At 58.3% G+C, this 24514-nt stretch overlaps 10 protein-coding genes across 10 annotated transcripts; 3 read left to right on the top strand and 7 right to left on the bottom strand.

Moving 5' to 3' along the window:
- Positions 1-216: 216 nt before the first annotated feature.
- On the top strand, positions 217-2561 carry PSD1 (uncharacterized protein; the record flags this gene model as incomplete). The annotated part of the gene is made up of 4 exons (XM_060600653.1): positions 217-457; positions 888-947; positions 1008-1069; positions 1371-2561. The coding sequence occupies 4 exons, from the start codon at positions 217-219 to the stop codon at positions 2559-2561; spliced, it is 1554 nt and encodes a 517-aa protein (XP_060457226.1).
- A 128-nt stretch (positions 2562-2689) lies between these two features.
- On the bottom strand, positions 2690-4196 carry YTM1 (uncharacterized protein; the record flags this gene model as incomplete). The annotated part of the gene is made up of 3 exons (XM_060600652.1): positions 2690-3094; positions 3133-3793; positions 3838-4196. The coding sequence occupies 3 exons, from the start codon at positions 4194-4196 to the stop codon at positions 2690-2692; spliced, it is 1425 nt and encodes a 474-aa protein (XP_060457225.1).
- Positions 4197-5445: 1249 nt separating this feature from the next.
- Positions 5446-7083, bottom strand: CcaverHIS019_0407790 (uncharacterized protein; the record flags this gene model as incomplete). Its single annotated transcript, XM_060600651.1, has 1 exon — positions 5446-7083. The coding sequence occupies one exon, from the start codon at positions 7081-7083 to the stop codon at positions 5446-5448; it is 1638 nt and encodes a 545-aa protein (XP_060457224.1).
- A 1298-nt stretch (positions 7084-8381) lies between these two features.
- CcaverHIS019_0407780 (uncharacterized protein) lies at positions 8382-9749 on the bottom strand (the record flags this gene model as incomplete). The annotated part of the gene is made up of 2 exons (XM_060600650.1): positions 8382-9628; positions 9662-9749. 2 exons carry the CDS (start codon positions 9747-9749, stop codon positions 8382-8384), a joined length of 1335 nt encoding a protein of 444 aa, XP_060457223.1.
- A 1153-nt stretch (positions 9750-10902) lies between these two features.
- CcaverHIS019_0407770 (uncharacterized protein) lies at positions 10903-11898 on the bottom strand (the record flags this gene model as incomplete). Its single annotated transcript, XM_060600649.1, has 2 exons — positions 10903-11735; positions 11769-11898. 2 exons carry the CDS (start codon positions 11896-11898, stop codon positions 10903-10905), a joined length of 963 nt encoding a protein of 320 aa, XP_060457222.1.
- An 880-nt stretch (positions 11899-12778) lies between these two features.
- On the bottom strand, positions 12779-14485 carry CcaverHIS019_0407760 (uncharacterized protein; the record flags this gene model as incomplete). The annotated part of the gene is made up of 4 exons (XM_060600648.1): positions 12779-12802; positions 12843-14043; positions 14077-14173; positions 14206-14485. 4 exons carry the CDS (start codon positions 14483-14485, stop codon positions 12779-12781), a joined length of 1602 nt encoding a protein of 533 aa, XP_060457221.1.
- Positions 14486-15527: 1042 nt separating this feature from the next.
- nob1 (uncharacterized protein) lies at positions 15528-16928 on the bottom strand (the record flags this gene model as incomplete). The annotated part of the gene is made up of 2 exons (XM_060600647.1): positions 15528-15647; positions 15681-16928. 2 exons carry the CDS (start codon positions 16926-16928, stop codon positions 15528-15530), a joined length of 1368 nt encoding a protein of 455 aa, XP_060457220.1.
- Positions 16929-17216: 288 nt separating this feature from the next.
- On the top strand, positions 17217-18114 carry GPX2 (uncharacterized protein; the record flags this gene model as incomplete). Its single annotated transcript, XM_060600646.1, has 4 exons — positions 17217-17333; positions 17588-17637; positions 17680-17857; positions 17893-18114. The coding sequence occupies 4 exons, from the start codon at positions 17217-17219 to the stop codon at positions 18112-18114; spliced, it is 567 nt and encodes a 188-aa protein (XP_060457219.1).
- A 722-nt stretch (positions 18115-18836) lies between these two features.
- CcaverHIS019_0407730 (uncharacterized protein) lies at positions 18837-20070 on the top strand (the record flags this gene model as incomplete). Its single annotated transcript, XM_060600645.1, has 5 exons — positions 18837-19252; positions 19355-19495; positions 19544-19730; positions 19846-19947; positions 20050-20070. The coding sequence occupies 5 exons, from the start codon at positions 18837-18839 to the stop codon at positions 20068-20070; spliced, it is 867 nt and encodes a 288-aa protein (XP_060457218.1).
- An 889-nt stretch (positions 20071-20959) lies between these two features.
- On the bottom strand, positions 20960-22264 carry CcaverHIS019_0407720 (uncharacterized protein; the record flags this gene model as incomplete). The annotated part of the gene is made up of 2 exons (XM_060600643.1): positions 20960-21612; positions 21646-22264. 2 exons carry the CDS (start codon positions 22262-22264, stop codon positions 20960-20962), a joined length of 1272 nt encoding a protein of 423 aa, XP_060457217.1.
- Between the last annotated feature and the right edge of the window lie 2250 nt (positions 22265-24514).

Here is a 24514-nt window from a genome sequence, read left to right as displayed (position 1 = left end):
GAGCGCTCACCGATCACCGAACTGGTCAGAGGAAGGGAGGGGCCATGCATGTGACAAGTGGAGGTGGAGTGTTTTGCGGTTACAGACCGAGTGGTAGCTTTCGGCAGGGCAATTGGAGCAAAAGGAGCAAAAGGAGCAAAAGCGCGGGCCGATTGGATCGCCGAAAATGTGGTGGTGCAGTCTCGGCGGTCGTCATTCCCAACCACACATACCACCATGCTCTCGCTGCGGCCCCTCTCTCGGGCAACACTTCCCTGCGCGCGGGTACACGCCCGCACTGCGCTACTGGTTGCGCCGCGGCTCCGTCCCCAGCCCTCTGCGCTACGGGTCGGGCTTGGGTTGCGGAGTAACGCCAGCCAGTCTGGGCCACACAAGCCTTCGCAGGGATCCGAGAAGGAAGGCTCTGCTTCTGAATCGACATCGGGAAAGAAGGACGGCGCAAAGGAGCCGCTTGCAGGTGAGTCGATGTGTATGCTTCACGGGAACGGTGGGAAGGCTGTGTAGCATTGCATGCGATGGCCAAGATTGCATATATGGTTGGGTGGGATGTTTGGGTGGGAGTGTGGTGGGAGGGTGAGACGAGGAGAGGGGAGGGGGAAGGGAGGCTCACGCGCTTGGTCCACCTGGCATGCCTCACTGTTCCACCACTTGATCCTTCCCATCCTCAACCTCTCGCACACTCCTCCTCGACAACTATTTCTCCTCTCCTCGACCTTCCTGGTCTCCCTCTCTCCCTCTCTCCCCCAACAAAGGCTCTGAGATGCTGCTGTCGCTGCCTCTCATCCTCCCCGTCCGGCCACCGCGCCTGCGCCTCCGTCCCATCGTCCTCCTTCTTGTCGTTCAAGCCCTTGTCCGGATCGTCTGGCAGAACACGACTAACTCGGCAGACCAGCTCAAGCGCGCGTGGAAGACACCAACAAAATGGAAGCCTATTCCAGTCGCCCTCGGTGCGCTTGTTCTGCTGGCTGTCCAGTTCCGCCACACACTGCTCGGCATTGACGAGCCAGAGGTCACGTCGCAGGGCAAGAACGGTGCAGTGATCAAACCTACAATCGATGGACCATGGCAGGTGAGTCGCCCCATTCCCCCGTACCTCTTGAGCGGCCCGTCAAAACTTGCTCCGACGTCATCACTCGGACGGCCTTGACTGCCCGCTCGCCACGTCGGTCGTTAGTTGGCCGTGTGACACCTGAGTGGTGGCGTCTTTCGCCTATTCGAGGGAGCAAAATGCGTAGCAACTTGTCACGTCCGCCCGTCGCATTAAAGAAGCATTGCTCGGCGGCGCGTCGCACCTCACCCACGCTTCCCTCTTACTCGCTCGCCGTTTCCATGCATCGCGTCATCAGGGACCACCATGTTGACACACACAGGTCCGCATCCTCGGCGCGTTGCCGCTCCGCAGCATGTCCCAGCTGTGGGGCTACCTCAACTCGCTCGTGCTGCCCATGTGGTTCCGACCATTCGGCTTCCGCTTGTATGGGTGGATCTTTGGCTGCAACCTCGACGAGTGTGTGCCCGAGGACTTGAAACAGTACGAGTCTCTTGGCGAGTTCTTCTACCGTGAGCTTAAGCCCGGCGTCCGCCCAATTGCGGACGCGCCGCTAGTGTCCCCGTCCGACGGTCGTGTGCTTCACCTCGGCGAGATTCGTGGCTCCAAGGTCGAGCAGGTCAAGGGCATCACGTACTCCCTCGAGGCGCTGCTGGGTACCGGCGACTCGGCACATGGTGAGCCCCTCGAGATCGAGCGCCAGGACGCGTCGCCGACAGTCGGCGGCGGTGAGACCAGCTACGTCGAGGACGAGCACTTTGCAGAGATCAACAACATTCCATACTCGCTCTCGTCGCTCATGGGCAAGGACAGTGCCGCCGAGGTGCGCGACCAGCGCCACGGCATGCCTGGTGACGAGGACTCGGGTAGCGATGAGCACGACGCGTCGACTGGCCCCTCGGACATTGCGCACGACACGCGCGTCGCTGCGCACCTCGGTCTCGGCGCACTCGGCGCGGCCACGGACAAGGACACGGAGATCGGCAAGCTGCGCCCGGACAACAAGCTCTGCTTCATCGTCATTTACCTTGCCCCCGGCGACTACCACCGCTTCCACTCGCCGTGCGCGTGGGTTGTCGAGCGTCGTCGTCACTTCACCGGCGACCTGTTCAGTGTGTCACCTTACATCGCACACCGCCTTCGCAACCTGTTCGTGCTCAACGAGCGCGTGGCTCTCCTCGGTCGCTGGAAGGACGGCTTCTTCTCCATGATCCCTGTGGGCGCGACCAACGTCGGCTCGATCCGAATCAACTTTGACGAGACGCTCCGCACCAACACCAAGGAGCGCTCGCACCCAGCCCACACCTTCACCGAGGCCGTCTACTCGCGCGCCTCGGTGCTCCAGGGCCAGCCCCTGCTCCCCGGCGAGGAGATGGGTGGCTTCCGCCTTGGCTCGACGATTGTGCTGGTGTTCGAGGCACACAAGTCGTTCAAGTTTGACGTCAAGGCAGGCGAGAAGGTCCGCGTCGGACAAGAGCTAGGGTCCGACACCCCCGCCCCTCCAAAGAAGTAGACGTGAGCGGCGACTCGGCTTTGTACAAACAGCGAGTTTCAACACTGTGAAACTAGAAGGGGTTGGGCCAGATGTCTAGGGTTTAAGGCTCAACGCCTCTCATATGCATTACATACATCTCGAGAGATCTATTCACCACGCGCGCGCCACAGCCCAACCTCACCGTCCTCACCGCCCGCGACCAGCATCTCGCCGTCCCAGTCGACGGCCAGGAGACGCTCGCCGAGCGCTTTGCCGTTCTTGGTCTGCTCGCGCGAGGGCGTGTGCCGCACGCTGAACAGAGCGTGCTTGGGCGAACGCACGTCCCAGATCTGCACCGTGCCAGAGTACGTCGCGGTTGCGAGGGTGAATGCCGAAGTGGGGTGGCACGCGATCGACGGCACAGGCGAACCAACATGAAGCGTGCCGGCAATAACGCTAGCAGCCTCGCGCGTGTCCCACAGCGTAACCGTACGGTCCATGCTGCCCGCCGCGAGCTGCCCGCTGGGCGCAAACTGCGAAACGCAAAGCAGTGCCTTGTCCAAAGGTCCTTGCTGTTGTCAGCACCACAGTTTGAAGTTTATCAACTTACCCTAACGACGACATTGATGCTCGTCTCAGCATCCCATCCGCGCACGCTCCCATCCCATCCTGCGCTCCAAATCCGGCTAGCGTCCTTGGCATCCCAAGTCAATCCTCCCACACGCCCCTTGTGACCACGAAGCACAAGAGCTGGAGCGCGCCTCCATCCCATCCCGCTCTCGCCGGTCGCGTCTCCATCCGTGAACCCCTCAATCGGAGCCGGCCCCTCTCCCGTCTCCTTGGCGAGCTTGCGCCTCTTCTTCTGACCAGGCAAGTAACTGGTCGGATCGGCGGGGAGCTCGTGTTCGGTCGGCTCGTCTTCAGGGAGGACATAGAGGTTGATCTGGCCGTCCCATGCTGCACTGGCGAGCTCACGTCCAGCGCCAGCTGCGATTGAGGAGATGGGAGCAGAGTGGCCCATCAAAGTGTACAGTTCGGGGGCGGTGTTGTTTTCAGCGGCGGCTTCAGCGGGGTCCAAGGAGGGGATGCGGAAGACGTGTGTCGCGCGGTCGACACCGCCGGCAGCGACCAGGTCGTCGGCGATCCAGGTACAGCATGTCGCGCCCAAGGCGGTGGGAAGAGGAAGAGTGTAGAGAGGCGTTGGGGCACCGAGACCCCCAGCGAGGGGGAGGACGCGGACGTGCGAGAGATAGGACGATACCAAGACGGTTCTGACGTTAACCTTGTTCTCCTCTGCGTTCCCGTCAAAACTCACCCCCTACGCTTGACACTCAGACCCGACACCCAGTCCTCCTGCTCCCACCGTCCGGCATCGGACGGCGGAAGCACAGACTGCATGTACTCGACGTTGATGGCTGTTTCCTCATCGTCGCCGCGGTTGGCTTTGATCCAAGCATCGAGCGATCCGCGAAGCACCTCGCCCTCAACAACAAAGTCAAAGGGCACAGGAGCAATCCCGCTGTCTCCACCATGCTCGAGGACCTTATTGATCAGCTCAGAGAGCTGGAACCGCCGCCATTCGGCCGGGATAAAATACGTCGAAGCCGGAATGGCATACTCGCTCCGCGTGAAGAGGTTGACGGGGATCTGGCGGCTGCCAGATGGGTTGGACATGGCGGGGTAATGGTGTTGATACTATGTTCGAGTTGATTTCTGAAATTCTCGAACCGAGTGGAGGTATCGCGGAGGCAAATATCCCCATGTTCATTCTCTAAAACACAGCCGTTCTCCAGCCTTTAACAATGCCACACACGGAAATATATAATTCCCGCTCGGCCGCTTCAGCTCCGATCCATCCCTCCACCACTGCTCACCATCGCCGACACCACCAACAACAACGACAATGCCCGGCCCTCTCTACCGCGACCCCTGGGCTAAGCGGGAAGCTTGGCGCAAGAGCCCCATCTTCTCCAACAAGGCCATGTTCCGGTGAGCCGAGCTTTGGACACCTTGCCCCCCAACTCGCGACTATACCCTTCCCTTCCCCGAGACACGAGCGGCTTCATGTGGACTTGAGAGGAGCGACTCGACATCGGATGCTAGGCTGGGGGAGAGGAGGAAGAGTGGGGGAATGGGCAGCGGGGCGGGCAGTGGTGCCGGTAGATTGTCTCGAAGCGGGCCGAGCAGGCCAATTGCACGCGCCGGATTCATCATCGGTGTTACATGCAGCCCGGACTGTACGCATGTTGTACGTGGATACGGCGCTAGTGCGTCTTCGAAACGTGAACCTACTCCGCTTAGCTTCGGACGCAGGGGTCACCGTGCTACATCTATGTCCGCGCGCCACCGCCACTTGGCGTCTTGCATTCCCGTGCCCGTGCTGCTCCTCTCCTCTCCTCTCCGCTCCGCTCCGCTCCGCGCCGCGCCGCTTCGCCTCAGTTGGTCCTTTCGCGCCGCCTGTTGCCTCGTTCCCCTCCTTCACCGTCCTAGAGTCGTCCTCCGTCGCCCTCCCATTCTTGGCCCTTGACCTATTTGCATAACCTCCTTCCTCTCCTTCCCCCACACCCATGCTGACCCCAGGAACATGTTCCCCGGCCTCGGCTCGGCCATCGTCGCGTTCGCCGCGTACGTCATCTATGACGACTATCTCGCGCCCAAGAAGGACCACCACTAGGAGTAGGGCAGCATAGAGCATGAAACACTAGGCAGATGAGTTGGGAGACTGACTTGCGAACGGCCGAACGACTTACCCATCTGTCATCCTGTGATGATCTTGATCTCCGAGTGGCCTTGGGTATGCAGGATCCTGAGCTATGCTACCCATCTACTCCAACTAACTCGGCCATCGCCTACCTCCCATTCTGGCCACCGAATGCATACGTCGAATCTGCGTGTATTATACCAACCAACCTTCACGCCATCCTCACTCGTCCACCGTACTTAGCGGCAGGCGTCCCGGCGCCCGCGGACGGCGGCCCTTGATCGTATCCGCGCCAGCCTGGGGCGCAACAAGCGCAAGCCTAGCCGACATGGTATGCGACAGGTTCTGCTCCTTGTCATTCGTGTTCCGCTGGACCTTCTCCTTCGCCCAGCGGAGCTGGGTACGGATGTTCTCGGCAGCCCGCCAGTTCTCGGGCGTGGCGCCCTTCTGCCGAATAAGGTCGAGCTCCTCGACAGAAGAGTTGAGGGTATCAGCTAGTCTTGCAAGGTCCTTCTTGAGCTCGGTAACCCTTGCGTCGCGTTCGGTACGCTCATTAGCGATGGCCTTGTCATGCTCCCCAGCGGCGGAATGGACAGCCTGTAACTGCCCCACGATCCGGTCCTTCTCGGCCACAATACGATCCTTCTCTCCAACCACGCGCTTATTCTCGAGTGCGAGTGTCGCCTCACGATCCGCACTCGCGGAAGCAGCTGCCTCGAGCTGCGTCCGCGTCTTGCCTAAACTAGCGGCGATATCGGCTAGCTGTGTAGCCTGTTCCTTTGCGGCCTCATGGAGTCCCACAACGCCCTCGATGGCCGCCGTCACCGCCGTCGTATTCGCCAACTGGGCAAGTAAACACCGTTTGCCAAAGGTACAGAGGAACTCGACCCGCTGTGAGGTGAGATGCGCCGAATCAAGTTCGTGGAAGAAGCGCGTGACTTCGCGCCCAAAGGCGGCCTCGCGCTCAATAACGGTGCGCCGGACAGAGTGGACGTCGCTGCCCATATTGTCCAGGGCGTCGAGGAGGGTTGCCATGGACTGTGCGAACAGCTGGTGCTGCGTAGCGAGGGGCACGGCGGTCTGTCCTTCGTCCAAGTTGGGGCGCTCCGGTGCGAGAATGGCGGCCGGAATGGGAAAGTTGGGAAGCGGGCGCGGACTCTGCAGACCTTGTGGGGGTGGACTCAGATTTACCTGCCCTTGGGGGCGGTTACGTTCTAGGGCGCGGAGCTTGGCCTGTTCGGCGCGCAGCTCGTCAATTGCCATGTGAGGCGCCTCCACCTCTCGCGGGAAGGAGTGGAAGCTGTCCTGCGAATCAATGCGCCCGTCATACTCGCGTTGACTTGGGTATCTATCCCACTGTGGCTCGCGGGCCTGGTTCTGGTACGGGTTTGTATAGTTGTTCGGGAAGACGGGCTGGTTCGACTGCCACTCCCCCGAACCAGGCGTGGTAGGAGCCACGTCGTGCATGGACGTGATGGCTGTCGCGAGTGCCGTCATCGTGCTCGACAATCTGGCCATGGTCGTGTGAGCGGCTGGACTGTCTTGACCGCGCATGCTTTCCATCGTCGTAGCGAGGGACGTAAGCGTCGACGCGAGGGGGTTGGAAGGTATCCCGAGATTCGTCTCGGCGGTATAATTGCTCGCTGAGGACGAGCGCGAGTCGAAGATATCCGACGAGGCGAGCGTGTTCGTGTTCATTCCGTCACTCCCGTCCGTTCGGAGCGTTGGCGCTGCGTAAGCGTAAGTCGGTGCAGCTGTGATGTAGGTCGGTACAGCTGCGGTGTAGGCCGGTACAGGTGTTTGCGGTACGAGATTACGGCGTTCGCTTGGCCGCGAGAAGGCTGGGTTGGGGATGGACATTGGAGCGGGAGAGATGGTGTTCAGAGCTGAGGGATGAGGTAGATATAGTATTCATGAGGGAGCTGCGGAAAACCAAGCGGGAGGCGCTTGCTGTGCCCGACGGCAAGCGTTGGGCGCAGCATGCCATCTTCTTCCATGCCGTAGGATATGAGCAATTACAGTACCTGGAGATGCCCACGGATAATTGGGCGGGTATACATTTGCGTTTCGCGGCAGCCGATGCCAGACGGGGATCTGAAAATAGGTGAAAATGGCCAAAAACCTCAAGGATAGAATCCTTCCGTTCAATCCACCACGGGAGCCTCGCACAGGTGTTTGACCAAACGGTTGTGAGTGAGTCCCCCCTCGACACAGCCGTATCTCTCTCCTCCCCCGTCCGAAATACGGGGCGCGACGTTGTGGTGGGCACCAGTGCAGAGAAACAGCGGGGTATAGGATGCATCTATCACAATTTGCCTTCCAGGGGCATTGATGGTCTTGAAGGTAATAGAATTACATTACAGTATGTGCAAATTGTGCGCACCGTGAAATCCGTACCAGATTTCCCTTTATCCACGACTGAAACGCGAGTTCCCTCAAGGCTAAGGCCGAGGGAGTTTACTGTACTCGAACCATGCTCGCGTGGGAGCTCACGCAACGACTCATCGAGAGACTCCGGCAACCACAAGCCCGGGGACTGTGACTGCCACTCGTCTAGAGTGGCCTTCTCTTCAACTAGGGGGGAGAACTGGCTCTGGAGACTGAGGTTCTTGGAGGTAAGCTTCTGCACCTCGCAAAAGAGGCACTCGATCTTGTCGCTACCACCGTCGTGCTCCGCGACGATGTCGGCACAGAGGTCGCCCTCGTCCGCGAGGCACTGATGGGGACTGGTCATGCGCTTGATATCATTCGTGAGGGTTGTACCCTCGCTAACGAGCGTGCAGGCCACGCTGGTTTTCATCGTGACGAGGGATGAAGAGTATCAGACAAGTGCAAGAGTAACAAATCAGTCGACGTGGAATGGAATCCGGGTTAAGGAAGCGTTGCGAGGGCCGAGGGCGTCATTGTGCCATGGAAGGAGAAGGATCTGAAAAGCTGGCGCTATGGGAACTTGAACCAGCAAGACTTTTCATAACCTCTTCAGTTGTGAGTGTAACAAGCTGATGCATTACTGGGATACACATCCTTACGGGCGCCTCTTGCGCGTCTTCATAGCCCATCCCCTCCGCCCTTGATTCTCTTTCCCTTATCATCCCCCACCGTCCGTCCAACTCTGCTGGACCTTGCGCCAATCGTTCCTTGAAACCGGGCGTTGCCGTTCAGGCAGCCGAGTTGGGAGGGGCACAAAGTACGCCGCAACGCCGGATTCCTGGGTCCTGGTTGGATGTGGAAGTGGATACACGCCCCACCACGTCCTTGCCCGTGTCCGCGGGAGAGCCGCTGTCCGACCCTTCTGATAACCCATCTTCTCCGCCCTGCAGGTATCGATTCTCTTCCGCCAGCCGCTTGCAATTGAAGAGCAGTCTGGCCCTCTCCTCCTTAATCTGTTTGATCTTGTCAACGAGGCTCTTGTTGCCAGCCTGGAGAGCCTTGGCCTTTGTGACGAGCTCGTCATGCGCTTCCTTGCGGCTCATACGCTCCCGGTCGAGGTAAGGGAATGACTTGGACGCGATTTGCTGATTCTCGTCGACGAGTGTGACGTTCTCCTTAACAAGATTGGGAATTTTCTGCTGGGGGTTACGTTTGTCTGTGTTCACGAGATTCATCTGGTGAGAGAGCCGTTCCACTTCGGTGATACCGCGCTGGTGCTCGGCGAGGTTGTCGGTACGGAGGTTGTTCTCGAAAGTGAGGCGCTGGTTCGCGCTGGTCAAGCGCTTGACGTCCTCCTTGAGAGCCATGTTCTCTTCGAAGAGTCGCTCGTTGTCGGCCACAACGGACATGTTCTTCTTCTCGAGGCCGCAGATGATGCCTTCCAGCTCCCGTTCCAGTTCCTTCATCTCATGAAAATGGCTGCGGACCACTGAATACCCCATCTCCTCAAAGTTGTTGAGGAGAGCGTCTCCAAACTCCTTCTGGAGTGTCGTCTTCTTAAGGAGGATTTTGTTTTGCTTCTGTAGGCTCGCGATCCTCTGGTCCCTGATAGCTAGCTGGGTCCTGGTGTCCATGGGACTGGGCTTTTGCATAGTGGCCCCCCTGTGCTTTTCTCCGAGGGCTGAGCTCCGGTGATGGGAGCGCCGCTTGCCATCGCCCTTGACGGAGTGGGCCGTTTGCAGCTCCATGATCTGGAAGTCCGGGCTTGCTTTGTGAGACGGTTGTCTCTTGGGGCTAGTGGTCACATCAAAGCGCCCAAGTGTCTCCACAACTTTTGCAAGCGAGGTGATTGTCCCCGACACGGACGAGATTGTCGTCATCATCGTCGTCGTGCGGCGCTCTTTTGCGAGGGTGGTAATGGCAGTGCTCAGCGTCGCGATCGACGACGCAAGGGAAGCCGCCAGTTCGCCCTGGGCAGAAGATGCCAATGGGGCGACTGGTTTGAGTGGGTTCTCTGTCGGCGGGCTAGTCGAGTCTGGCGTCAGTGGGTTGAATGAGAGGGACGCACTGATAGGGGCCGTAACGAAGGTGGAAGCCGTGGAGGCAGGGGAGATGGCTGGTGATGTGGTCGGCGTACTTTCCTGACTGTTGATCATTGTGATGATGAAGGGAAGGTTTGTCAGCTACAGGTTAAAACCAGACGAGACGTGGGAAGGCAGAACGTTTTGAAGGACTTGAAAGACGAGAGGCGAGGGCGCCACTGTGCCACGAGGCGTTGGGGGATGGTGTGAACTCAGACTCTGAGTTCCCAAAATATGCGAGCGCCCACGGCGCAAACGTGCCACACTTCGGTATCGTTCTTCATCCTAGCTCACCCGTCGCATCTGGTTGGGAGGTGAGGAGGTGTGAGCTGAGCATTCCCGCAAGCAGGTTTCCGATGTTGTAGTACTCGAGCCCTTTAAATTGCGCGCACGTTCAACTGTATTCGATGCATCGTACATTCACTCTACAACATCCGAGACTATTCATTGCCCTTCCCTTCCCCCTTCCCCCTCTAAATTTTGGGGAAACAAAATCACAAAGAGCGGTTCCAGACTAAGAAGATCATGTTGGAAGCCTTAGAATCGCCCGCAAAACTGCAAGAGCTCTTGATGAGGCTTGGAGCGAGCGCCTTGAAGTGTTCCTTCCCGTCGGTGAGGTGGTCTTTCTCAACTTGAGGCCACTCACGCCTTTCCGCCCGAGGAAGATGCCTCCGGCGTAAGCCTGAGCCTCTAGACACCTGGCTTCGAATTGGGCGATACGTGCATCCTTCCGTGCCATTGAGAGTTCGTCCTAAGACTCGCACTTGTCGCCCATCCTGGGGACGAGAGAGTTCGTCGCCATCCTTAAGATATCGCACTCAGTTTGGGTCTGTGCGAATTTCGAAAGACTGAGAACGGCAGAGCAGGTGCAGTGGCGGTGACGCTTCTGCTTTGTCGCACCCTCCTGTGTGAAATATCTCTCACTCTTACTCTGAGAAATCGACTCTCCATCCATTCCATCTGGCTACGCGGTTATAGCAGCCGAAGGTCTACCGGGCAACAAGACAGGGCATGATGGCTCGCGAACCTCTACCACATCCTTGGCATCCTTGACCCAGCTCTCCAGAAAACCGACAGCTACGGGCCAAAGCAACCTAGTCATGAACAACATCATCTTTGTACCGACCCGAGGGCCAACTTGACCCGTTTGTAGGCCTACTTTATTTCCGCCTCGTATTCCTCGTACGCCTTTTTTTTTTTTATCTCGCGCTCATTCCACACCTTCCCCTCACCCCTCCTCCCAATTGTACATCGCCATAACCCCATAGCCGTCTTTGCGGACATCCTCAATGGCGTCGTTGCAGAGGTTCATCGCTTGGTCGAGAACCCATGTTTCATGAGGCTCATCGAGGTTCGCGGAAGCCCTACACTTATCCAAGGCCTTCCTGAACGCCTGTTCACGCTCAAATTGCGCATGCTCGATAGCCTTGTCGAACTCCGCTACGGCCGACTGGTCCTTCGCTTTCTTCTCGTTAAGCATCGCCAGGGCCTTGCCACGTTCGCTCTGTGCCCGCTCGAGTTGGGTCTCGAGGTCGGCGATCTTGTCCTCTTGCCCACGGGCCGCGGTGTCCTTGGCGACCAGCATGATATCCTGATCCACCTGCTTCTGCCGCATGGAGCCGATAACAGCCTTGAGTTCGTCCAATGTGGCACCCGTGGTGGCGTTGGAGTCGGCGTGAACCTGTTGCATGGCATCGACTGCGGCATTGAGTTCGACGAGGATGGCCGTGTTGGTGGCGTTGGACTGCATCGCATCAGCCTGGCCCTGCTGCACCGTGTTGAGAGCGGTTTTGATTTGGAAAACGGTTTCAGCGGTGGTGGCGTTGGACTCGGCCACGTCGGCGTCCGTCTGCTGCATGGTTTCGATAACAGTCTTGAGTTCGTTCACCGTAGCAGCCATATTGGCAACGGCTGTGGCGTTTGACTCGATATTGGCGAGCGCACCGGAGATGGTGGCAGCGAGCGACGCCACAGTAGCAGTCAGAGCGCCCAGGGAAGCCGCGAGCGACGCGGGAGTGTCGGGCTGGTGGATGTGGATCACGTTTGTGATGGGAACGTTGACTGGTGTGAGCAATTACTGGAGGCAGCACTGACATCTAGTGGAGGGGGTCGCCGCCGTGCAGTTGGGCGTGGGGTAAAAGGGGATGTTGGGGGAGCTGTCCGAATGCTCGGACTCGATGTCGCCGCTCGGAATCGGGATGGACGAGGTAGACGATGTAAGCATCGTGGGTTGGTGGTTGAGAGGAAGATGTTGGGAGGGGGACAGTTGAAAGAGCATTGTTATATAGCAGCTTCATGTGTGAGAGCGTGGGAGGTAATGGGCGAGGGGATACAGTTGATCAGTTGGAACCACACTGGCGCCCCTCCCCTTCGCCCTTCGCCTTCCGTCTCCGAGTGGTAGTCTCAGATCCCACACAGTTCGCGCCAACGGAATAGAAGCCTTCTCCTCGCCTTTCCCATCCCTACGTCTCTCCCCACATGGTAACTGGTCACAGCATGAGCCAGTCCTCTCGCGTGCGCCACCGTAGTCAGGCCAAACGACCAGCGTCAGCCACACGTGTCTCTGCACATTCGTCGTCGAGGTCTTCAGGTACGCCTGATCGTGTCCATATGGCAAATGCATTGTCGCCTTCACTTCAAGGGAGAGAGGGTGTTGGTGTTATCGGGTTCGTTGAATCAGTGGTCATCTTGCGTGTGGATTGTCAAGCCAGTGGCGTCCTCCAGGAGGCTCTTGAGCGCTTGTTCCATGCAAAAAATGCAGATACGGTAAGGATCATCGATCGCAGGTCGAGGGCGTTGTTGGTTTTGTAGTTTGATCAACTGGGAAAGCGTTTTGGCGAAACTGGCAACGGCGGACGGGGTACCTAGAGCCGCCGTTTAGAGCTGATATACTGGGAAGCGCTGTGAATATTGTACAGTATATGTGTAAGAGGTGCAAACAAGTGCTTGGCAATTGAACATGGGTAAACAAGATGTGAGTGGCGATCGACTGCCCTCCTCGAATTGGTCGTATCGTTGCTTGGTGCCACGACCTCCTCAGTGGCAATTATGATGAGGTCCATTCCCCGCTATCGTATATAAGTCTATCATGCGTTTCCTCAGCCTCACATGGAGTAGATGAAGAACAGCTGCACGTCAGCCCTGGACCATGGTTTTCAGTTGACTTACAACCCAAGAAATGATGACCATCGAGACGTACTGGCACGCCACAATGATCGTGACGGGCCGGTATCGCTTGAGGCCCGGCAGCACCTTGCCGGTCGCCTCGCACTCCTCGTCATGCTTGAGGCGCTTCTTCTCGCTCATCCGGAGGGTGTGGCCGAGCATGCGACCGTCCAGCCAGTCGAACACGGGCCCCTCGAGGACCTGCCACGCCTTGATGGCGATGAGCAGGTAGATGACGCGGTCGTAGGTCTGACCAGGAGTCGCGTCCTGGATAGCGCCGCACGCAACCTCGAGGATGACGTTGTTGCACGCGATGAGGCTCGAGAAGAGGCCGTATGCCGTTCCGATGAGGGTCGGATCGGGGACGATGATAGGGAATGACGCAATCCAGGGGAGGACGTTGAGCGAGAGGCCAAAGGACGCGAGGAGGATGGGAGCGATCGCGTTAACCTTGGTCAGGCCGATGAGGGCGAAGGCGAGGACGTAGATCGCCGCACCGATGGAGACGAAGGGCATACGCCATCCAACCTTGTCAAAGAAGATGCCGAGGAGGGGCACGACGACAATCACAATGACGTTGAGCAGGGACGAGTAGTATCCGCCAGTGAGGGCAGTGGTGCCGCGCGTGCGCTCCTGGATGTCGGTGAGGTTGGCGCTATATACCGTACGTGCAGAGTTCTGGAACAGGTGAGTTCCGGCCAGGATGAGGTAGAAGCACGGGAGGCGGAGGACGTTGAGGACGCTCGTGCGCATGCGCGAGATGACGCCCTCGTTCGTCTCCAGGCCCGCAGCAAGGCGCTGCTTGTGCACCTGGCGGCCAGTGATGGGCCGGTATCGCTTCGGCACTACGCGGCGCTCGAACACCAGGTACGCGATGACGATCAAGGTGCACGCCGCGCACACAATGGTGGGGATCCACAGCGCCCAGCCGTACCATCCGCCAAGCCGGGACATGGGCACGGCGCTCACTCGCGCAATGACAACGGTCACCGAGTTCCACGCGAGGTCGAGGGCGATGACGGTGGCCAGCCAACTGCCACTAAACCAGTGCGCGTACAGCTTGCTCTGGCAGATCTCGAGCACAATCGAGCCGAGGCCCATAACGATACGCCCGCCAATAAGCAGCTGGTAGTTGTTCGAACTGGCAGCGCCAGCCGCGATCGCCGATCCCAGAACGGTGAAGAAGCACGCGCCCAGTGCGCCGCTGAGGTCAGCTCGGCAGATGAGGAGAGCCCACTAGATGCTCCCGTAGTAGTCCATCACTGTGCCGCCGATAAGAGGCAGCATGGTGTTGACGAGGTTACTTGCCGTACTGATCGACGCGAACTGTGCATCTAGGGTGAGCTTTGACTGGCGAGATACTCACTGTTAATCTTGAGCTCGCGAACGAACGTGCTTTTCAGCGGGCCCAGGGTGCTCTCCGCGAACGCAGCACCGGTCGTGAAGAACAGGATGCACGACAGCGCAATGATGCGGTACTTGAGGGGCGTGTCCGTCACCTGGAGCGGCGTGACATCAGCCGCACACACCGACTCGTCCTTCTTGTCTGCGTCGACCGTGAGGTCGTTGTCGGGCGTCTGCGAACGCTGGTTATCGTTCAGCTCGTGCGGTGGCGAGAGCACCGCCATTGTCTTTTCGGTCGCCATGTTGCTGTGAGGGTTCTGTCAACGCGCAAGTTCATCCTGTCTGCCTTATACAGTACACAAATTTCTGTCGTTCAGCTCAATCTCCACAGTCGTGGGGCGCTGGCAAACGGTCCGAGCGTTTCAGGTGGTAGGAGCACGGTGCTCCCAGTGGACCAGAGCAGTATGATGGTGAAGAGGACGACGGACCTGACCGTATGGGCCTGGTAACTCTTGGCATCAACATTTTCGGACTCGAGTTGCGATGACCGCTTGATTGGCTCTGGCTACTGCCATCTCAGTCAAAACCGGACATTCCATACCACACAATTGGGCTGAAAGTCACCGAGCTGGTGGAGTTGAAGGTTTCTTGGCAACCCAACTTCAGGTCGATGCCAAGAAGTCCATGATGAGCGCTGGGCGCTGACGAGGGGTGCAGCTGATACGTGATGATGATTGATCCGCTTCACGCTGGCAGTACCTCCGAGATCGATCCGAGATCTGTTATGAGGGTCTACGTGAAGCGCAGGCCTCTGCAAAACACCAGAGTCTTGAACGAACTGTTAGTCAAAGGCCCATGGGACAGCAAGGAAGTATTGGCCAGCTGGTTGAGCATCAGTCACGGCCTAGTTCACGGCTCCTGGCAACCCTCAGGTACTCCGAATGTGCCTCGCAAGAACGGGCAGCAAGTCGGTTCAGACTGGCGCCATTGGCTGTCTAGTTGAAGTTTGAAGGTTCAGTCCTGGCTGCTGCGGATGGGAAACAACGACGGCTGCGGATCGGGAAAACTGTGCCAAGCTGGGCCTAACGCTGGCTTGACACGTGCCACAAAGCTGATACTTATCAGATTTGCCATGGCTGGTGAGCGCTCCATCGACCTATCCGCCATCAACATTCTTCATCTCCCTGCCTCTCGCAGCAGTGCTGTTGGTGCTCTCGGAGCTGGAGCCGTCCGGTAACGGCTTAAGAGGTCGAGGAGAGACTAGACCAATAGCACCAGCGTGATTATAGTACATGCATGATCCGAGACATCTAGAGGAGACATAGAGGAGCGCCCGAAACAGCTCTACTTCTTCTTGCGGCGCGCTTCGTTGGGGTTACGCCGTCCATGCCCGATGGCTGGCATGTTGTGCGCGCCGTTCCGCCCCTTGCCGCTCATCCCAACTGTAACAATCTCGGGCAGCCACTATGGTCAGCGTCTTCCAAACTCTCAACTTACGTCGGGGTCCATCCAGCTCCCGTCGCCGTTGTTGATGCGCTTCTCCTCGCGGCGGCGCTCGCGATCGCCAGCTCGCACAGCGTCCTGCCACTCTGCCTGATCCTCGCGCAGAATGAGCCCGCTCCCGCCCTTCTTCTGGCCCTTGGCACTCCCGGGAGTCGGCGCCGGAATCGAAAACTTGGTTCCGCGGGTCCGGTACTGGAAGTTCTTCTTGAGGTGCACGGTCTGCTTGCCCGTGACGCTCGAGGTAGTGACTGTAGCGCGGAGGAGGGTGGCATTCCCGCACGAGGGGCAGAAACGCTTGCTCGAGTCCTTGCAGAGTTTGAAGCACGCGTGGCAGCGCAGCACGTAGCTCTTAACACGCGAGATACGCTTGCCGCCCTCGCCGACGAGACCAAGACCCATGCCGAGGAGCACGTTCTGGACAGCGTAATCGCCCGTCATCGCTGCCGCGGCGAGAGGGACGACCACAGCCCCGGGTTTGGCTGGAAGCAGGCCCAGGTCGCGGTTACGGTGCTTCTTGACGTTGGCGGGGGTGATCCACTCGCCTTCACCGTCGTTGCCCCACGCGGCGGCCGCAGCTGCCGCCTTGTCATCAGCGGGGGTGGTGTCGGTCTTGGGCTCCTCCGCGGGTGTGGGCTCCGGCGCCTTCTCAGCGTTCGTCTCGGTAGACAGGGCCTCGACGCCGCGCGCGACCACCTCGACCACGTCGCCGGCTGGCTCGGCAGCGTCAACCTCAACCTCAACCTCCTCGCCATCACTGCTATCCTCATCCTTCTCCTTCTCCTCCTCCTCCTCCTTCTTCTCCTCCTTCTCCCCAGCCCTGGGGGGCAACACCTGTCCAGGAGTGCTCCTCACACTCTCCTTGCCATTAACAGCGACCTCCCACTGCCAAGTAAGCGCAATGACCCCCAAATCCGTCGACGAGAGGACATTGTAATCTCCCGTTTTCTTGGCAAATGCAGTAACGGCAGCAACGGCCTCAGCAGTAGGTGGGGCGACGCGCACATCGACCCCCTGGAGTGCAAGGTTGTTCCAGTGCTCGCGGGCGCGCGGGTCGCGCAGCTCAGCCAGCACGGCTGGGGTCGTGTGGAAGGTCTGGGCGAGGTGGCGCAGTGGGGTTAGGGAGAGGAGCGGGCCGGCGTCGAGAATCAAGTGCTGAATGCCCGAGGTGGGATTGGATGTCCCAGAGGCCTCGGGCGCGGTCTCCTTGTCTTTAGCGGCGGCGGCGGCGGCGGCGAAGTTCATGGTGTGTGTGGTGAACAGTTGATCCAAGTTGATCTCTGGAAATTTCAGGTGGCAAATGTGAGATTAAGATGGGGGGTTGACGTAAAGCCACGTGGCCTTACTGTTAATGACGTACTGTAGTGAGATTGGCCCGGTTATAGCTCAGAGGCGGCCTTCTTTCAGCCATCGTATCACTATTTCATTCCACATTCCAAGTGCAACACCTTGGAGGAAATGAGAGCAAACTACGCTCTTGTCGCTGCTCTTATCACTGTCAAAGCCGTCCTTCTACCTCACATTTATCTCACCATGTTCAGCACTATCAAGAACCTTGTCGTGTCCGAGAAGATCCCGGCGGCCATCACGGCCAAGTCGTTTTACGATCTCAAGGCTACCTTGCCAGGCAAGGACCGCGTCATTGAATTTGTGAGTGCCGACGGGTGAAGGCGAGGAAGCTTGTAATGCGCTGTCATGCTGTCATGAGGGCTCGAGTGGGAGAGCTGGGCACTGGGCACAGTCGCGTCCAGCTTGGCAGTGCAGCAGTGCTTGCTGCTTCGATTACCATCTGGTCTTCCCACTGCCAAACTCTTATCGCCACCACCAGCGTCCCTCCCCAAGCATCCCTGCCCCTCACGCTTCCCCCGCCTCAACCCCTTCTTCCCTTCACCCGCTGACCCCAGTCCAAGTACAAGGGTGACGTTGTGCTCATCGTCAACACAGCCTCCAAGTGGTGCGTAGAATGTCAAGCATACAAGCAGAGCTGACGCCCCAGCGGCTTCACGCCCCAGTACACTGGCCTCGAGAAGCTTTACTCGACGTACAAGGACCAGGGCTTTGAGGTGATCGGCTTCCCCTCCAACGAGTTCCTTTCCCAGGAACCCGGAACCGACGACGAGATTGCCCAGTTCTGCCAGGTCAACCACGGCGTCACTTTCCCCCTGGCCAAGAAGGTGAGCTCAGTGTCACACGACCAACCTGACATCAGTCCGAGGTCAACGGCGCCAACATGAACGAGGTGTTTGCATGGCTCAAGAGCCAGCCAGAGTCCCACGCCCTCGGGTCCTCGGCGATCAAGTGGAACTTTACAAAGTTCCTCGTCGACCGTAATGGCAAGGTCGCGCGGCGTTTCTCGCCCTCGACGACGCCCGAACACATGAAGGGAGACATTGAGAAGCTCCTTGCAGAGCCCCGGCCCGCGGCGCTTTAAGCCTTTTGCGCGAGCGACTAGGACACCAGACCTATCTATAGATGTTGCGCGTAATTCGAGTAGGTGATGTGATGTAACTTCTTCCGGATGTTGCAGAGATATGGCTGCGACATGTTATCTGAAACCGCTCCGCAAATCAGCAGTGGTCACCAGGCGACAGACCACCACGAGGTCAATTGTCAGCTCGTCAGCTGTCAAGCTGGCAGCATGGCAGAGAGACGCGGCAACGACCGTATCCAACTAGAACTCGATCACTTGCAAAGGCCTAGTGATCAGGGATGCGGGAAGCGCCACCACTCCCTTCCCTCACCCAACCGCGCATCCATGCATCCGTTCCAATTAGCCTGACAGCATACGGTATATGTAGAGCTCCGAGGGCGCATGAGAACAGAGCTCTATCTGTATGCATCGATGCATCGTCCCGCAAAGGTATCCGTATGGTGAAAGGAGCAGATTTTGCCCAGTTGAGTGACAGTCAGTTAGGGTTGCGCTTTGGAGAGGATTGTCGGGAAGGAGGAAGCAAGGCAAGTTGGAGGACCGTGCCTTTGTCGTTCCGTTCCGTTTGTTACCTTCCCTCACAAGGCTTCAAACGCTTCATCACTTGAACAACATCTCATCTACTCAACTGTCTCCACCATCACCTCAATCTTGACCTCTCTCCGTCGTCATCTCCAACCTCTTACACACCAACTCGACCTACCTCGCTTGTCTGCGCCTTGACGATGGCGTCCCCACCCGCCTCACACCCTTTCATGCGCCAGCGCATCGGCTCGACCCCCTCTCCATCCGGGAGCACGCCCGACGCGCCAACCTTTGCCTCGCTCGGTCCAACGCCAAACACGACGCGTACTACCTCTCGTGCCGGCGCGGCTACCCCCGGCTCGGATGTGCGTTCAGAACGTTCGGCTACGTCGCCCCTTCCCCCTCCGCGTCCGGGAACTATTACGCGCTCCCCACGCCTTGGGGACAGCGATCCAACGCTAGAGCCTGAGATGAATGGCAAGGCGGAAGCTAAGCGCCGGTCTTGGGGTGACGCACTTACTGTCGAGGCCGAGGCCGAGGCCGCGGCGCCACGCAAGCTCAGTCGATGGGAGGAGAAGGTGCAGGGTGATTTGGCGGGGTGGCGGGGCGGACATGGGTGAGTTTATAGGAGGGATTGGCGGGGAGCTCGTCCTCCTAACCTCCTAGGGGGCGGCTGCGTCTTGTTGCTACTTGAGCGTTGAGCAACAACTGACCGCAGAACACCACGCTCGTCGGTCCCTCAACCTGGCCAGCCCAACTCGACGTACTACGGCCAGCCGCCGACAGGCATCATAGGCCGCGACCTGCCCAAGGAGATTGTGCGCGTGGACCGCGAGTGGAGCCTCGGCGACATCTGCCAGTGAGATAGATGCCCAGCTGCGGGTTGTGCGAGGTTAGCTGACCCCAGGTTCTCCACTGCGTTCCCGCTCGAGCTGGAGACACGACTCGATGCGGCAACATACATGAAGTTTATCGAGAGCATCAACGTCCCATTGCGCGAGGCGTACTCTGTGTCGGGCGCAGTAATCGACAACCTGCTCGGCGTATTGACGTGGTGGACATCGCTGTTGTGGCACACTAGCCACTTTGAATCGGTGAGTCGTAGGAACACGCAGGTGCGCAAAGCGTGCCAACGGGGATGCGGGCTTGTTCTATGACAGCCGGGCTGTTCGGCGCAGCTTTCATAAGCCGGGGCCCAGCTGACAACAGGAATTGCGCCGCGCCGAGGACCTCATCGAGGAAGCAAACGAGAAGACGTTCCACCGCGTCGGCCTCAACATCCTTTCGCCCCGTTCCGTGGCGCTGCAGTATGTGAGTCTTGGCACCGAAAAGCTCGGACGCGGCGAGTGGCGAGTGGCGAGTGGCGCGTGGCGCGTGGCGCGTTGCCCAAGGCGCCGAACACGCTGACGCTAGCTTGAGATCGAGTACTACTGAGCATTCGTTCTGCTGTATACGCTTATAATGTACCTGTTGTTACCCCAGCTCCCCCTGGCGCTCCGCAGTGCTGAAGGGCTGAGCTGAACATTGTATACTCAGGTCGGCAAGAGGCCACAATTGTGCTTTCTACACCAAGATTCCTTGCCCAGCCCACCTGGCCGCCACGAAACAGCCGCCACCCGCGCTCGGACTCGCGCTCCCAAAAGCTCTGACTTTTACGCCGCGCATTGCGGAAAGGGGGTGACTCTTTGTCCATTGCATTCCACACTCCAACCACACACAAAAGCACAATCGTGCGCGATCGTTCTTGCGGCCATATGGTTCCATGCGTCCTCACGCTTGACACTGTGATCATCAGCAGCCAAAGCCCAGCACTCAACCATCCTCTAACCTCCCCCTCTGCTCGTCCTCCCTGCCCCTCTGCTCTTCCTCCCTGCCCCTCTCCCATTCCTCACCACATCCTCCTTTGTCAACCCTCACCCCCGCAACCTAGAAGAACAACAATGGCCCAAGTCATCCTGACCACTGGGGAGGGTGCGCGTTCCGGTGGCCCATCCCCCGACTTGCAACTGTTGATGTACTGTACAATCTGGCTCTTCCAATGTCGAATATTATCCTCATCGTTGGATACGGTGGAGAGGGTCCTGCCTCAACCATCTAGACAACGGTATGGCATCTCGACACTCGCACGCTCACTACTCTACTCCCTTGTATCCATAGTATCTCACTACTGGCCGTCGAGGAGCCTACTGTACGTCGTTCCGTGGCCTTAATTTGACTCCAACATCTTACTTGTGTGAGCTGTGATTCTCACTTACCAGATCATGAATGTATCCAAAGTGAGAAATATCTAAAGTACATTCTAGGGATACATATCTACTACCTACTACGCCTTGTGCTTCTTCCTCGCTTGCTCCTCCTCCCGTTCCCTCTTTCGGGCCAAGTACCTCTCCTTAGCACCCATCCGCCTTTCGGCTGCCGCTCCATCATCACCCTCACGTCGTCTCCGCGCCGCCTCCTCCTCTTCAGCCCGAGCGGCCTCGGCCGCAGCCCGCTTCTTCTCTTCCTCGACGACAATCTGTTCCGAGAGGCGCTTGCGCTCGCGCGCCACTCGTTCATGGTACGAGGCGGCCGCGCCAACCGCGCGCGAGACGTACGGCTTATTCTTTGCCTCCTCACGCGTTCCCGAGATGAGGGACGGTGGAAGGGCGGGACCAAGTTTCTTGGTGATGTTCAACCCCGCTTTGAGGAGCGACCGCTTGTCGACGACCTCGCCGTCGTCGTTGATCTCAATCTCCTTGCCCGTATCGGCGTTTATTGTGCGTACTCCCGCCCCGAGTCGAGACGACTTCTCCTCGGCCGCAAGGAGCGGGTCGTACTCCTCCTCATCCTTGAAGTCTTGTGGCGGCCTAATAGCGAGACTCGGTCCGGTCTTAGCCGTAGCTGCAACGGCCGCAGCATGTTTTGCCGCCCCGTCGTCGAGCATGCTCGCGTAAAGGCTTGTAAGGCCGGGACCCTTGTTCGACCTGCGCATCGCGTCTGCTGTCAGCACCACCTTGGCTGATAACTCACCCTCGCGCGCCTTCTCCTCCTCCTCGGCCTTGCGCACCTCCTCCATCTGCTTCTGATAAGCCGGAGTGACAAACTTGTCCTTGTCTGCAAACTCGTCTCCTTCCGCCACGCGCTCCCGTTCAAGCATCTTCTCCTCGGCGCGCAACCGGTCCAGCTTTCGTGTAGCTGCCGCAGCGAGGAAGGACTCGATGTACTTGGGCCCGGTGGGGGCGGCGGCTTTACGTGCCTCAGTGACAGCAGCTTCGGCAGCCTTCATCCCGTCATAGACGCCGTCGTAGTCGAACACGCTTGCGTCGAGCTTGAGTGCCTCGTCGCGGGCCTTGCGCTCGGCACGGGAGAGGAGTTCTCTCTTTGCCGGAGCGGAAGGGGCGGAAGGAGCGGAAGTGGATGATTTGGTGGAGGACGAGGAAGGGGCGTAAAGGTTTGGCGCGGCGCGCGCTTCCTTCTTCTTGACGGGAAGGGCAATGTCGTCGTCCGCGTCGTCGAATGTCACTGGTTTCGCAGGCTTCTTCGCCTTGGCTTGCGCCATCAGGAGCTCGAGGTTCGACTTGCCGGACGGCGCCGGCTCGGCTGCCTTCTGCTTGCTCCCAAAGGAGAAGGAGATTTTGCCGTCCGACATTTGTGGATGGTGGATGGACGATTGAGTGGTGCTCCAGTTGAGTGGCGAGTGGAGGAGAGTGGGGGTTAGGCATACCATTCACGTTTGATCCCGCGTTGCTTCCGTATCTCTATAAAGTAGGAGACTCTTCCCTCACCCAACTCACCCAACAACGGAAGTAAATTGTTTGGCTGGCAGATGTGTGGAGGTGGAGGTCGTCCACTGTGGGATAGGGGATGTTGCGAGCATGCTCGCTCCACTCCTACCCCTCAACAAAAGGGGAGAGGGGATTGCTAGTCCCCCGGGCTCGTGGAGAGGGAGCGCACTTGTCAATCAGTGTACTAATTCATTATGGTGTTCCGTCAGCCAGTTGCCGTTCCTATCTTGGCCCACCCAGCAAAGTCTGGACCTGGCGAGTCGGGGTCTCGTAGTCTCCACTGACGCCTCTACATGATTCAATTGAACCAAGCGCCGACATGGGCATCTCCCACCTTCTAAACCCTCTCGCCTTCTAAACCCTCTCGCCTTCTAAACCCTCTCGCCTTCTAAACCCTCTTCCCTTCCAAACGCTTCCGCCGATCCAGGACAGACGCCAATTGGCTCGGCACAAATGGGTTGGGTTCTCGTCGGGAACATCTGATGCAGGCGCGTAACTCATTTCTTCACCATTACGGATCCGAAGACAACGCCGACGGCGGCAGAAGGATGCCGACAGCTCGTCAGTTTTTACCTCCATGGTTGATGCGGTTGATGCACATTTGGACGGTTGCCTCAACGACTGAGTCTGACCCATCCAGAGTCTTGACGACAAACGCCTATTCCGCGACACAGAGTCCGAGGTCTTGAGCTTGCTTGAGATTGACGGAACTTTTATCCTACCCCAGTGGAGGCGGAACCTCTGGGACCCAAACCTGCCACTCGACTCCACTAACAAACAGGTCCGTCTCGGTGATGGACGACGGGACGGTCGGCGAGGTACGGCGGCGAAGATGGAGGCACAGACTGCCCAGCTAAGGTACATACGTCCTGTTCCTTCACGCAAGGCACGTGGGGGGGGGGGGGCTTTGTACATGGTACAGTACACAAGTGGGGCCAAGGGCGGAGTACGGAGTAACAGGGTGCGGCCGTGACTCGCAAACTCAGTGCCCGTCTGATGGCAGCTCATTTTGCGAGTTGTCGCAGGTACGCAGGTGGTGTAGGTGGTGCAAGCAGGTGGGGGTTAGTATGGAGCGTTTCATCCGGCAGCTCGGCACGGCCATAGAGTCATCAGATGGTCCTTAGTTCAGTAGTGGGGCCGTCCATCCATTGATTCTTCATTAAAGATCTGCCCATCTATTGAGCTATCCCTGACTAGATTGGCTGATCCATCTCTCCGCCCGAATAACGCCTCTGACCTCCGGATGGTCTGAACCGCTGGAGATCTTGACCGGCCCGAACACTTTGAATCCCCGAACAGAACCTCCCAACCTCCCAAGTCTTAAAGTCAACGAGAACGCCACCCCAGAATCCAAAGCCAAAGTCAAAAACATCAAACCGTATCCAAACCATAGATTCGTTCGAGAACCGTCTTGTTCTGCGTCATCGAATGCGAGTCAGAGTATCCCGGCAGAGGCAAAAGGTTGCCCAAAGATGTGGGTATGGTCCCCGTGCCTGTTACAGATGTTCCCTTGTAGCTGGTAGACGTAGGCGTAAGCCTAGGCCTAGGCCCTGCATCTGCCACTGGCACTGCACTCTGGCTACCTGAATTGTGTACAGTAATTAGGGAATGGCTGACTGGGTGTCAATGTGTCAGTTGTCAAGTGCCTGATCATGCATGACTGCGGCAATGGATGAAACAAGACTGATTCTGGGCTCTGGGCTTGTGGAGTTTGCGACCAAAACAAGCTTCCGAGGGGTTGTCCATCAAACTGGCCCTATACGCTGGATGAGAGAAATGTACAGCATGCTCGGCCCCACGTTGGGTTCAGGGGTGCCCAAGAATGGACAGTGCAGATGGACAGTGCAGAATGGACAGGGCAGAATGCAGTGACAGTGACAGTGCCAGATGATCAACACAAACGATGAGCAACCCACAAATTTGACAAAGCTGACAACTGACGATTGCGTAACGTTGTTCTGCTGTGACGAAGCGTGATACTTTCGGGCCTTGGGCCTGCTTGCACAGAACATGACGCGATAGAGTATGGTGCCCAACGTCATGCGCCAATCTTGTCCATGTTGACTTCAAACGCGAAACATTGTGCCCAGCAGACTGAGCAAGAGCGTCGTCGC

Source organism: Cutaneotrichosporon cavernicola (genome assembly GCF_030864355.1).
Source record: "Cutaneotrichosporon cavernicola HIS019 DNA, chromosome: 4".
In the NCBI taxonomy this organism is placed as follows: domain Eukaryota; kingdom Fungi; phylum Basidiomycota; class Tremellomycetes; order Trichosporonales; family Trichosporonaceae; genus Cutaneotrichosporon; species Cutaneotrichosporon cavernicola.
The sequence above is the reverse complement of the archived record's forward strand: the minus strand, read 5'-3'. Positions and strand labels throughout refer to the sequence as shown.